Below are 14,269 nucleotides of genomic sequence, written 5' to 3'. Positions count from 1 at the left end.
GAGGGAAGGCCTGGGGCGCCCCCGAGGGGACGCGACGCTCCGCCCGGCCCAGCCCCGCCCCGCCCCGCCCCGGCAGCGGGGCCGCACCTCCGCCCTCTCACCTGCAAATCCCGGGCGCTGGGCGGGCGGCCGCCGCTCCGGGGCTGCCGATCCCTGCGGCCTGCGGCGGATGGAGCCGCGGGCACATCCCCGTCCGGCTGCGCGGGCGCTGCCCCGCCGTCCGCCATCTTGTGGAGGCGGTGGCGAGGGCCGGGCGGGGCGGGGCCAGCGCCGCCGGAGCGGCCGCCATGGCAACGGGAGGGGCCGTGCCGTACCCACCGCACCGGCCCGAGGCCGGCTGAGGGCTGGCTCCCCGATCATCAGAACTTTACAGTGCTTATGCACTTCAGCAGACAAAACCATCAGCATTCACTGGTTGCGAATTGCATAGCTTGTCTATCAGTTAGTACTCAAAGCCCTGTTTGCTAGTTGTCCGTCTCGCTTCTCATGCTACTTAGTCTGCAGGTACAGTTCTTCCCTCCATTTTGAGGTCCATTTTGAGTCGGCGGTCAAGGAGTCGATGGTCACGGTCGCCCACTGCCAGAATTACCTTTCACAGAATCAAATAGACTGGAGCAGACCTCTGAAATCGAGTCCAACCTGTGACTGAACACCACCATCTCAACTAGACCATGGCACAGAGTGCCACGCCCAGTCTTTCCTTAAACACCTCCAGGGACGGTGACTCCGCCACCTCCCTGGGCAGCCTGTTCCAAAGTCTAATCTCCCTTTCTGTGAATAAATTCTTCCAAGTGTTCAACTCAAACCTCTCGTGGCACAGCTTAAGACTACGTTCTCTCATGCTGTCACCAGTTGCTGGGGAGAAGCTGCCAACTCCCACGTGGCTACAGCCTCCTTTCAGGGAGTTGTAGAGAGTCATAAGGTCACCCCTGAGAGTTCTTTTCTTCAGTCTAAACAACCCCAGCTCCCTCAGCTGCTCCAGACCTTTCACCAGCTTCATTGCCCTCCCCTGGACCCTTCTCTTTCCCCCAGTTACTGCTCAGTTCTCCTGACTTCACTCCTGGTGGCTCTCATCCAGACAGACCCTTCATCCTGGGCTTGTCTTCTCTTTTCATTAAAACAGCTTCATACACTGAGCATGATGCCGTATTTTATGGGGTGTCCCTGTAGTCGTTTGGGGTCAGCATCCCCTCCAAGCTCCTTGTGTACCTCCAGCCTGCTCACTGGTGGGGCAGGGTGAGAAGCAGAAAAAGCCTTGATGCTGTGTAAGCCCTGCTCAACAATAGCCAAAGCACCATTATGTTACCAACACTGGTTTTCAGTGACAAATTCAAAACACAGTATTTATGGAAAATTAACTCCAGCCTAGACAGGATGAAGATCTCTTGACTGTGACCTGAAAGCTGAACTGCAGTACTGGGAAGCTGCAGCTGGAATGGCCAGCTAACCATCCTCAGTTTTTTCTAGGGCTGTTCAGCTCAAACACCTGCTGCTTTATAATCAGTCTCTCTAGACCCTGTTGACACTGGCTTACAGCCCAGAAATGCTGGTAATGGTGGCAAATGGAGCTGAGATCTCATAGAATCGTTTAAGCTGGACTATTAAACTGTGCACTTCATGCCTTCATAGCCATCCAAACCCTCAGTGAGAATGCAGACAAAGCAATCTGTCCCAGCCCACAAACAACACAGGAAAAAACACAATCCGGTACCCAGATCCATCTCAAGGGTCGATGGTGACACTGGTGACAGTGGTCTCTACACTGGTGACAATATTGTTCTTATGGAGTATTTAGATATGAATGATTGGGTTTTCTCTACAGAACTATATTGTGTGCTTGACAAAGAAGAACGGCAGCACTGAGAAGATATATTCTATGTATACATATTTATATAACTTTGCATATATAATACATTTCATGCAGCTCCCACATTTTGAACTTTATATGCTGATGATGTATGCTTGCAAAGAACTCTTTGCTTGATTTAGGAAAAAAAGGAACCTGAATAGAAATAGGATCTCCCCTCAGTTGGCTCCTGTACTTGAAGCATTCATATGAGGACTATGCCAAGCATAAAGCTGTAGTCACATGTTATTTCATTCACCCTTCTTTGGGTTGATACATGGTGCGCAGCTGCTGTCTAAGTCAAAATGTCCTGTGGTGATGCAGATCGAATTAGCAGAGAGGATGTCTAAACTGTAATCACTTTAAAAGCCAAATAACTTTATTACAAAATCATGTTTTTTATAATTTGGCGTTCCATATTTTGACAGGCATATCTTCCCTAAACATTGGCATTATTCCTGTCTGTCTTTCTCTGTGATTGCCTCCTCTGCTTAAGGCTGTCAACAACATTTCAAGAGATCACCTGAATATAGATCAGCACATAATTTTTTTTCTCAGTGAAATTTACATAGTCACAGATATCTGGAAATTTAAATTTGTACAACCCAAGCATCCATTTTAATTTGCATAACATTATTCTTGTGACCAATGTTTTCTCACACAGCTATAGATTTAAAACAATAATTACTACCTGGCAGCTCTAGGTCTTTAATTAAATTTGGTACTGTTTTTTTCTTTATGTCTGAAATACTCTTCAATTATCCTAGATATTTTCCTCGTAGAGACTAAAACTAGCGGCATTTACAGTCTTCTTTTTGGCAGTCAGGTCTTTTTTTCCCAAAATTTCACTACAGTGTTGGTGCTGTCCAGAAGCAAACATAAAAACACAAGTAAAAATAAAATAATAATTAAAAAGTACATATATAAAGTGACAAAGTTCTCCATGCTAGTGTGTGGAGAATGAAGGTAAGTAAGATAAATACTTTTAAATGTATTTCTGAAGTCCCAGTGAACTATAATATTTTCTTGAAATAATATTTTCTTAGAAAACTTGTATCTTTCCTACCCAAGAAGCAAATGAGTAAGTGCTGACATAGCATTTGTATTTAAATTAATTTGCTTTTTTTTTTGCGAAAAATGCGTTGTCCTTTAAACCTGGTTTTGTGAGTAGTGGGCAGCAGTGGGAATTCCCTGATACTATTGCTTCTCCATGAGCTTCAGTCCCATGAAACTTGTGCTGGAAAGGGAGGAATGCTATAAGGAGGAGGGCATTTGTGCTTTGTGATTGTGGAGTAAACTGTGTTAGAGGGAAATTTCCCATAGAAAATAAGGTAAGAACAAGAAAAGGCTTGGGGTGAACACAATGGGTTGTCATGGCCTAGGGTAACAATATACCAGCTGTTTTGTAACTGATAACATTGTATGGCACATTAAAGGAAATTTTTTAGAGGCTGAGAGATTCACCACCAAACACCAAAACAAATAGAACACAGTCTCTTAAAAATCTATGTGTATTTCTAATTTCTGAGCACTACAGTTCTTAAACTCAGTATGTTAAAATATTTTCATAGGCCTTTTGTTGTGGCTGAGGTCTAATATTCTGCTATTTCATCATCATTTCAGCCTAGAATTTCTTTGGCCTAACTCTGCAACTTGCACTGGATTTTGTTACAAACTGTATATTACAATAACTGTAAAAAAGCAACAGTGTCTTCATTTCCCTGCTCCCTTTGGTTGTCTCCAAATGTTTCATCAAGGGAAGCATTTTGGGTTTTGCTGGTTATATTTATCTAAGATGATGAAAAGATTTAATAATGTATCATTCAGTTACAGGATCTATAAATGACAGGTATTTGGCTTTTACTTGATGAGGATTGCACATGGAAAAGTTTTCTGCCAAAACCTAAACAGTAGAATAAAATGAAAGGTTGAGAGAGGAAACAACAACAAAAAAAAAAACCACGAGTCAAATTAAAAAAAAAAAACAACCATCAAAACATAGCAAAAAAACCACTTCAGAGCTTCAGTTGTAGCATAGCTTCTACAACTTCAGTTGTAGCATACAAGAGCAGAATTGAACTGCCTACAGTTACAGTGGACAATTGAGGCTGGTCACTTCAGTACCTTTGAAAGGAAAGTACAAGTCATGACAACCTTAACCTTGCAGTTCACACCTTGCAGTTTTGACCCAAGGGTTCAAAAACACACAGGAGGCAACAGGGGGCTTTAAGGATATCAGACAAACCTTCCGCCTACAATACATGTGAAATAAAAAGTAAAGTAGGTATTTTATTGTATTTTTTAAGGCTATTTTGAGATCAAGCCTTTCTGGTTTTCCTGCAGATGCACTGAAAATCAGGATATTTAAATTCATTCTGCCAGTGCTAATGTATGTTTATTTCATTTTGATGCTCCAGTAGCCATGCCCTTGCCTCCCTCAGGGGAGCTAATGGGTGCAGAGACATAGTACAGACAAAGATGAAGGTTTCAGAGGTTTGACAATTGGTCTGTAGTGCAGCAACTGCTGCAAACCAGATTTATGAGACTGCAGTAGGAAAGCATCTTGAAGAGGAAAAGCAGTGAGGACATATTTACATCGATGTGAGAGCAAGTCTACAGGTGGTGGGTCTGCAACAGACCTTCCACTGCTTCTGCTGTGGGGGAAGCCGGAAAAATAGACATATTAAACAGTTCAACAGAACCAAGGAAGCCAAATTCCCACAAATCTATACCCTGCATTCCTTATTTCCATTTATCCCTGTATATCTCCTCCCATTATATCCCTCTCCAGTTCCGAGCCAAAATATCATCTTCTTCCCTTCTGTCCTCCCTAAGGCCATTTTAGAACCTCCAGCATCTTCTGTAAGTACCATTAGCATTTTTCTGTCCCCAGTGTCCTTGCACTGCAATGACCCATCTCCCCTGCCATGTCTCTTAGATACCTATTTTGACCCCTCACTTGGACCATGGACATCATCTGCTGTGTCTTGTCCAGAGCTGCATGGGCTGGCTGCCTCCCAGAAGAATGTGCAGACTTCATTATCCCTACGTTTCCCTTTTCTGATGTATGAATAAGTTATCTCCACTTCACTTGGGCATCTATTTGGTAGATTTGGCTGTCTAGAAAAAAGGAAGTGGAATCCAACTTCAAAATAGCAAAAAAAAGATGATACATTTTGTCAGCTAAAAATAGAAGGTGCACTCAGCTGGAGTGGAAACATATTCCTGGATGTGACTGTTAGCTGAGATGAATCCTCCCTTAGAAATGTCTCAACAGGTGAAATGTAGTGTGTGTACAAATCTGTTCAGAATCATTAACTTTGCTGGTGAATCCAATTTTTTTTCACTTTCAAAAATATGATGAGCTAGATAACGTGTGAAAAAAATTATGCTAAACCAGAAGTCAACTCCCTGGATCCTTTCTATCGGTTTCAGAGCAAGGTTTGCCTAAGATAGGATTTAAGAGATTTGGATAGACCTCTTACTCTATTTTCCTTAGATGAAATCACATCAGTATAAATTGTTCGGTGGGGTCTTAAAAGAGTTTAGGAAACAACAATCTTTCTTTCTAATACCTCCCCAAATATTTTCAGAGCTTAAATGAAATGTTAAGGGAAAACTTCCTGCCAGCACTACCATGGAAAAGGCATGAGATACCTGCAGGTGGCGCTGATACAACAAGTAAGCAGGATGCGCAGGCTCCGCTTTAAAGCCAGCGTTTCAAAACTTTGCCTTCCAGATGATAGCATTACCACGTCACTTTCTAATTTTAAATATTGACATCTTATTGCTGTGAGGAGTAAGAGCTGTAGCTTTGTACCAATTCCACACAGGTCTAAGTTCTATAAACACAGAGAACAAAAAGACAATATACAGCATTCTGTTCCTCTGCTGGTTCAAGAAAGCAGGTTAAAAACATGTTACATAGCAGTCATGGAAATTCTCAGAAGTTTTGACAAAATACTACTGGTGAACTATAGGTCAAGTTGAGATGGTTTATTTACCTTCAGTATAGTTCTCACCTGCACGAATACCTTTGCATTAATGCAAACACAAAAAGACATGCCTGACATGTTGCACTGTATGACAGGCACTTGAAAAAGAATCTGTAGAGAAATATTCTCTGCATAGAATAGTCCCTACCACTTCAACTTCTTATCTGAAATGGGATCATTTACCCTGTAACTTATTCAAAGAAAAACATATTTCCCATAAACTCCTCTTAATACAAGTGTCCTATGGTTACGCTGTTAGGGAAAGCATTAGTTGTCTTTGATTTTTTTTTCCTCCTGTCTGTCAGAGCAGAACATTACCATAAGTTAAGGTGAAATTTTAGGAAACGTCAGTTAAAGTTCAGGTAACACATTATAAGGAATTTAATCCCAGGAAATACTGATTTGTTCTTTAATTTGCTAGTGGCAATTGCAATGCATGGATTTGTTAAACGGTAAAACTCTTTCTTTTAAGTAAAATTACACACAGCTCTCATGCTTACTTTCCCATTATTTGCACTGACTATTATAAAATTGGATTAAGTCCCCAGTTCTTTTGGAAACCACTACAATTCTGTCTTTTTTTTTTGTTTGTTTTGGTTTGGTTTTTTGTTTTTTTTTTTTTTTTTTTTTTTTTTTTTTTTTTGTTGTTGTTGTTTTTGTTGTTGTTGTTGTTGTTGTTGTTGTTTTTGGGTTTTTTTGGGTTTTTTTTTGTTTGTTTGTTTTTGGCTTTTTTGGGTTTTTTTTTTCTGTTTTTTTTTTTTTCCTCTATAAATAACGCTCCTAGTTGCACAGTAATGCTCAGAAAGGCACATCTAGGAAAAAAATACCCACATTTTACCATGTTCTTGACCCTAAGGGTTCCTTATTCTTTTTGGTCTTTGTTTCTTTTATTGTTCATTACGTCTTGGAACACAGTTTGACCTGATCCTTTTTTCTTCTCGGAGAGTGAAATTAAGAATGCACCTGGGAATATGGGCAATACTTCATCCCCATTCACTTAAGCTTCTGACCTTTAAATCAACGCAAGCTCTAGAAAGTCATCTACAGGCATCCTGTCCATGCAGCCTCTCCTTTCATTTCTGAATCTTGCATTTCTCATCTTTGGCAGTTCTTTAATCTTCTCTCATTGCTGAAAGAGTGAATGGAAGCAATGAGGAGGGAAAGAAGAATTAAAGGAGGTGAATAACAAGAGACAGCTGTTGGCTTCTACTTCATAGCAACAACAGTATCTTCTAGGCCCTTAGAGACAAATGATAGAAATCTGAATCTACAAATCACCCTCCCATTAATCTGCATTAGTGGTGGCAGCCCATGGTGGAGTCCTAGAACCTGCCACACCTTGCAAGCTGAGAGATGATGAACACCACCTGTGCCATTTCAGTACATGTGAACTTTGGAAAAAGACATCACCTGAAAAATATCTATAAAGAATGAATCCTGGAAAAAGAGATGTCTCCACTGAGTCTTTGAAGTGCTCTGTACAAAGCAAAAGCAGGGGAGTTCAGGAAAGGTCACCTGTTGGGGCATAAATTGGTGGATTGATGCTTGCAGGGTTCTGTAAACTAGAGTAGCTGTGAGTCAACTGCAACTTATTGTTGGAAGTAAAATGTTTTTCTTCCATTAATTTTCTTTTTTTTAATATCAGTTTTGGGCCCTGCTCAAATTGGGATGAAAAATTAGAATCCTGAAATATATTCATGAACAAAATTACATAGGTCACTTTTTTTAAAACTATTTCATCATTATTTAGTTTAGATAACTTGAAGTAGCTTGAATTTCCAAATAAATAGCTTAGTAGATTTGGAGTATCCCAGTTACTAACATGCTAATAGATATTTTGACAGATTCAAAATTTGCTGGTTTTCCCCAAAATATTTTTAGGGACAAATATTTGTTGAAACCAAAGCCCTTTCCTCACTAACATGTCAGCTCTGACAATCTTGCACTATGCAGTCAAAAAAATCGCTCAAGTGAGAAATTTCTGCTCAACTGTATTTATAAGAGGGGAGGGTTAGGTAGTTCTGCAGTCCTGCTGCTTTGGTTTTCCCTGCAGATGACTATGAAAATACCCATGTGGAAGTTCTTCACCTAGTAATATAGTCCCTCACCTGAGTCAAGGCACTCTCGTGTTATGTGTCTTGCTGTGGCACTACATTTCAAACTGTCTGATGTGAAACCATATTAACAAGTTGTGGTAGATCTAGTAAAAGAGTAAGGTAGAAATGGTCCCAGGTTGGATAGTGAGGGGGGTTTGTGTGCACCCTGGATATGCTGGATGTCTTCCCATTCACCACAAATTAGGGAAAAGCTGCTGGTTGCTACAGCACTGAAAAGCAACATTAGCAGGGGTCACATTATTAAAAGAATTTCTGAAGAGTTAATTCATACTTCTGTTGTGATTTGCTATTCAGGAACCACAAGCTTTTCATGGGTCCATCTGCCTTTAAAAATCAGGTTGTTGGAAGTTTCCTCTAGTGTGTTTATGTAAACCTTGATTTCTCTCTCTGATTTGTTTTGTATTTAAGTGAAAAGCACTTTAAAATAAAAGCGTCTTCAACACTCCTCATTTTCCATTTTACTGTATAATTCTGTGTGATCATACACTAGTAAAGGCGAAACCTTCCCAAGATGGATATTTCAAGTCTGCACAGTTATGATGGAGCCAAACTCCCTGGAAAGACACTTCCACATGGGGTATTTTACATAGTCCAAATCTCATGGGTGTCTGCACAAGCAGACTGTAGGACATTTCGGTTCTTTTTGAAATTGCTTGGTATTACATGGTATCAGTTTCTTATTCTACTGGATTTTTATTCAATTTTCTCTCCAAACTTTTCAAATTTTATCACTATTAGAAACTGTTGATTTGTTAAGGGCTGCTCTTATGTTGCTCTTCCCTCATGACTGTGGAATTACATTCAGTATTGCTAGCTTCACCAAGTATCTGGCATTGGCCCAAGAGTCAAAGGTACTAGCAAGGTGTAGCACTTTCAGATATGCTGACATTAGTCTAGCAAAGCCAGAACAAATGCTGTGGGTGAGCTCTATCAGCATACCTCTTCCAGGAGAGAAATGATAACAAGATAAAGGTCTTTGATCAACAGAGAGATTTCTTTTGTAGTGATGTCTCTGGCATGGCACATCTGTGAAGCAATTAGATGCTGCATTTGTATTAGGAAACAAATGAACTGATTTTTATTGTGAAAGAAAAGGGAAAAAACATGGTGAATTGCTCAACAGAATATTGTTGCATTAAGTAATTCAAAATAAGCCATTGAGGGACTATTCTATATTTCTCCTATTAGTAATGACATTTAGCTCAAATTGCTTGTCTAAATATACCCTGAATTTTCAAACCCCCTCTGCTTCTGAATGTGAGTGGAGTATTGGATTGCACAGTTGAACTTCTGGATCATTTCACTCATCAGAAGCTGCTTTCAATGCTAAACCAAAGAGGTCACAATGTGGAATCTGTATTGGAGTCTGGAGGTTTGATTGGAAAGTGTGTGGTGGTTTAAGGTGAAATACGGATTACAGGATTCAGGACTGTGATCTGTGATTTGATGAGTTCCTACTTGTCAACCACATGGAGATATCTGTTCATGTGTGTTCTTAGTGAGTGACAAAAATAAAGAAAAATGACTTAGATTACCCATCTTTGAGTGAATACTGGAACCTTACAAAAAGTTCAAGTTAGAAAGTTGGGTGTTCTGATTTAGGTTATGATATCTTGGAAAGGGTTAAAAATAAGAGTGTTGAAAGAGACATAATGTAACAGGAGAGGTTCAGTCATCAGAATAATTATGCTGGTAGCAGAGTCCAAAACTTTTTCACATGTAGAAGTTGGAAAGCCTTCAGGCTGTAATGTGATCTGTGCAGGTTAACTGTCCTGACATAGTCAATTATTGTACCTTTCCTTACAACTGAAGGTGAAGTTTGCCAGAAATCAACAGCTGAAGACTATAGAAAGCAAAATTCAAATGCTGAATTCTATGAATGGTGGAAATTGAGATTTACAAGGAGACATTCTTTGCATTTTAATTTACCCAAAGTTATCAGTTGAACCTGTATTTTATGTACTTCCACGACACCTTTGAGCAAAGTCAGCATGTCTGTCCTCTATGCAATATAACTTTATGACAGCGAGGCTGATTTTTTCCAAGTTACTCAAGTGGCTACAGACACAGAAAGAATGTTTAACAGGATTTGGTGTTTAAATACTTTAAAAAATCTGGTCATAAGTGATTTGCTTAGGATTACACTGCAAACCTGTGATGGAGACTTGAACTGAGGTTTCAGGAAAGGTCTCTCTGAAAAAGTTTAATTCCAGAAGCATGAACTAATAGTTGCCAATTTTTTGCAATGACTTTATTTCCATCAACTTCTGACACAGCACAGGTTCTCTTTTGTTTAGTTTTGCTGAAATTGGGGATGAAACAGCTTCCTTCCTGTTGTAACAAACAACCTCTGCATCCTGGAAACTCACTTCTGATACAGTGTTTCTAACTTTGTTCTTATTCTGAATATACATTAAATTCATTTGTTCTTTGACTTTGAGGGACCATGGCATGAGGTCAATACTAAGAAGTGGTCAGAATTTTAAATATAGATTACAGACAGAGTTCTTGTTGACATTTGAAAAATCTGAGCTCTTCTATTAACTGTATGCATTATAGGTCAGTTAAAAATTAATACAGGATGGAAGTAAATTACTTCCTTCTTCATGGTTTAAGAAAAGGAAAATGAATCTGAAATTGAAAGGTTTTTTAACAAACCAGTCTCATAGGGCTGAATAAATTAAACTGTCAGACTTTAGTCATTACACATCTTCCTGTGTGAAGCATGGAAATTGGAAGCACAGACTGTGCATATTATGTTAATACTATTTACTCTACTTGGTATCCATGACGTATCCTGGTGAGACTAAGCTGCAACAGAATTATGCCTTACAGAAAAGAAAGAGAAATAAGGTTAATGAAACAGCATCTTGGCACTAGAGCTAAGTAAAACACATCTCTGACTAGAGTGCTGAGCAGCACTGGGGGTATTCATGAGCTATTCTGCAGATGCTATGGCTCACATTAGCATGTATAACACCAAATCATCCTGTCAAAGAACCCTTTTGCTGTTCAACGGCGTAACAAGGCATTGATTGTGATTGTTGGATTATAGAGTCTGTCTACTGAGATTCGTGCAAGATGTTAAAATGACACAAAGGACCATATTCTTCACTAGAATCCAGACGTGCTGCTTTCATAAAATACATTGTCCCCAAAATATTAGGAAAGACTACATTTAGGAGTGACTTTCTGTTTTATTATGCTTTAGTATTCTGGAGTGTCTTACATGGTGTTTCAATTTCACAGTAAACAAACTTTTCTGTTTCGCCAAAGAGGTATTTATCTTAAAATCATTTATAGAAGACCTATTGATTTTCCCCAGGGTAGAGTTTTATTTTGTCATATTGAGTGACATCCTGAAACCTGTGGCATTATCTGAGAGTAAGCAATTTCTTTTCAGGTAAAGATGAGACAAAGCTAATGAGTATTTTTGTCTGCTCTACATTGCATTGACTTTGACAGAACAAACACCAAAGCACTATTGGATACTGGACCATTCTTTTATGCTATATTGTAGGTACAAAAATGCTGCTAGCAAGGATTTTCTTGCTATTTTCTAAGTCCATGAGAGACTTTTCTCTCACGCAGAAGAGGTAGCAGGGAATGTAAACAACCAAGCCACCTGCAACCTTGAAAAGTCTTGTTTATGGTATAGTAGAAAAATATTTTGACAATGGATGTTTTAGGATTTTAGCCAATCACCCCAAGGGGTGGCTGATCCTTTGTCCAATTAGACTAAGAAGAAAAAAGTCTATAAAAGAGTTTGTAAAATAATTAAATAAATGAATCTTGCTGCACAATTCCTGCCTGCTGGATCTTCTCTCCTTCTCCTCCCTATGGCTGCGGGACACGGTGATATACCCTAGGGCCCAGGCCTGAGGTAATACTATATAATATAGAACCTGTATAATACAGAGTTAGTGACTATCTCTAGGGCTACAACTAGCCTCCCATCCTCCATTATGCTGTCACCAACTAGTTTTACTTTGGAAAATCTTAGCATTTATTATAGTCACTAAAAGACTGAGTTAGCATTAGTTCACTAATACAACATACATGCAAGCTGTGGTATGGATATACAGGTGATGCTCATGCTCTGGACTTAGCATTGTAGCACCTTGTGCAGTTATGTGGTGATTCTGCAGCTGGAACACAAATGCCCTTACTATATTTGCTTTGGGGTCAACTCCAAGAGTTATAGCACTGCAAAGACAGGTGAGATCATGGCACTGGGAGCCACCAGTTCTGCATTCTGGCTATCAAAATCCAGTTTCAACTTTATAGCTAATGACATTCTGAAAGGGTTTTTATGCCTATTAGTGCTAACCAGTGAGTGAGCAGATCCCCATTGCTGAGCCCTGACCCCAGAACAAGGTGAGCTTCAGAACAGATGGGAGAGGTTGCTCCCTCCAGCCAGCCACAAGAACTTGCTCACATCATCCCAGACCAGTGCTGAGGATTTCTGGACCAAGGCTGTGGTAGATACGCTCTGTGGCATGACTGGAAAGGAACAGCAATGCCTTTTCCTGGCCATGGGATGAATTTTCTGGCTCTGGAAATAGCACTTGTAAAGGAAGTCTGAACAAAATTTTAGAAAGAAATTCTTTACTGTGAGACTGGTGGGACACTGGAACAGGTTGACCAGGTTGTGGATGCCCCAGCCCTGTTAGTGTTCAAGGACAGGTTGGATGGGGCTTTGAGCAACGTGTTCTAATGGGAGGTGTCTCTGCCCTTCGCAGCAAGGGGCTGGAACTAGATGATACTTGAGGTCCCTTCCAACCCTTAATATTGTATAATTCTGTGATTCTATATGAGTGTTCTGGCAAGAGTGAAATGGTGAAAAAAACATCACTTCAGAAAGATTGACCAATTTTCATTGTATTTTTTTTCTTCACAGTAAGGCACAACAACCATTTTCTACCACTTGGGTCCCCAGATGCACGGGCAGTCAAGGCTATTACATATTAAATAGCAGAGTCCTTAGCTGGTGTTGCCGAGTGTGAGAGTTCCAGATACATCCATGGACTGGCCTAGAGATGTCCAAAAATAGATAAAAGGTCAAAAGGTTAAAAAGAAAGGTAAAAAAAAAAATGTATTGTGACAGTAAGTGTGGTGAATGGGAGATGGGAAGAGGGGAGGAGACATTCTTGTGGCTTAAAACAGGCCAATATGTCGCTAAGAGAGGCTCAAAACTCAAGAATTTGGTCTGAGAGCAGTTGAAGTCATGCTAATTTCTGCAAATACCCTATTTGATGTCAAAGAAATCTCTGAAAGAAGTTATGAAGCTGAGTACATTGACAATTTTCTTGCCCTTGGTATGCATCTTGAAGGTTGTACTGTGATGCAATTTGGAGGCAGATATTTCTGCTGAAAGAAAGTAGAATTTTCTAAGCCATTGGTCACAGGCACAAAATGACCTAAAATGAAAGCTGAATTATAGCTCTGGTGCAATATAATATATAAGAATCTATTTTAAAGTGACATATAGCACTATTTTGAGAAGATTCTAATTTATTTTTTTTAATTAGACAGAAAGTGACTGATGAAATTATTTGCATTTAGCACTGTGGAATGCAGTGAACTAATTTATACTTGACATTAATATTTCTGTTTAAACCAACATAACCTATTCTTAATTTGCTTTGCTGATCAAAATATACAGCTGTAATAAATTTGAGGATGAGAGGAAATTACCAAGTTCCAAAAGGCTGTTTCACAGCATGTTTTACCAAGTGAAAATTTGGGCAGAGCATCTAGAGAACCTATAATCCAATTTCTCTTTATTAACAGTAAAGCTAAATGCATTACTTCATTCACTTTAGATTCAACAACAAGTAAGAAAAAGTTATGACCGGATAAATGTAGCATATTAAAAGAAGAAAAACCCAAATATAGTTAAAAATAATACAGACCCCAGGATAATACCTTTGTTAAAAGACATGGAACAATAAAGGAATGTAGGTGACCACCTAATGGGAAAATGGAGGGAACCCTTTAGGGATACCTCAGATACTTCTGCAGCTGACTCAGTGATGAATATACTTAATATACACTTAGTTAATTTTGCTATTTCATTTTAAAATTTCTTTTGAAAGGGTGGTAGGGAGTCACAAAATTCACTGGATAAGAAATAGATTGCTGCAAAATTAAAAAAAAAATCTGAGAAAGAAATAAGATTATGCAATATATGTGTCACTTAGGAGGTTATACTCTAATTAAAAGAATTAATCCTAGGCAAATTTACATGAGAAAGGAAGAAATCATGGAAGCTCAGTGTGGTTTTTGTGCAATGTTAATTTTATTGGACT

General features: G+C 39.4%; 1 protein-coding gene across 3 annotated transcripts in view; it reads right to left on the bottom strand.

Moving 5' to 3' along the window:
- UBXN2B (UBX domain protein 2B) overlaps positions 1-14,269 on the bottom strand; it is a 53,597-nt gene that overhangs the window by 13,323 nt on the left and 26,005 nt on the right. For 2 of the 3 annotated variants that reach the window (XM_069004796.1, XM_069004798.1), the window contains exon 1: positions 102-231. The exons of the other annotated variant lie outside the window; for it this stretch is intronic. In XM_069004796.1, the coding sequence (XP_068860897.1) occupies positions 102-227 (126 nt within the window). In that variant the 5' untranslated portion in view covers positions 228-231. Of the gene's footprint in view, positions 1-101; positions 232-14,269 lie in introns of those variants that run through there. 3 annotated transcript variants of the gene reach the window in all.

The sequence above is a fragment of the Aphelocoma coerulescens genome, chromosome 2, assembly GCF_041296385.1.
Source record: "Aphelocoma coerulescens isolate FSJ_1873_10779 chromosome 2, UR_Acoe_1.0, whole genome shotgun sequence".
In the NCBI taxonomy this organism is placed as follows: Eukaryota; Metazoa; Chordata; class Aves; order Passeriformes; family Corvidae; genus Aphelocoma; species Aphelocoma coerulescens.
This window is presented reverse-complemented; position numbering and strand designations above follow the sequence as displayed.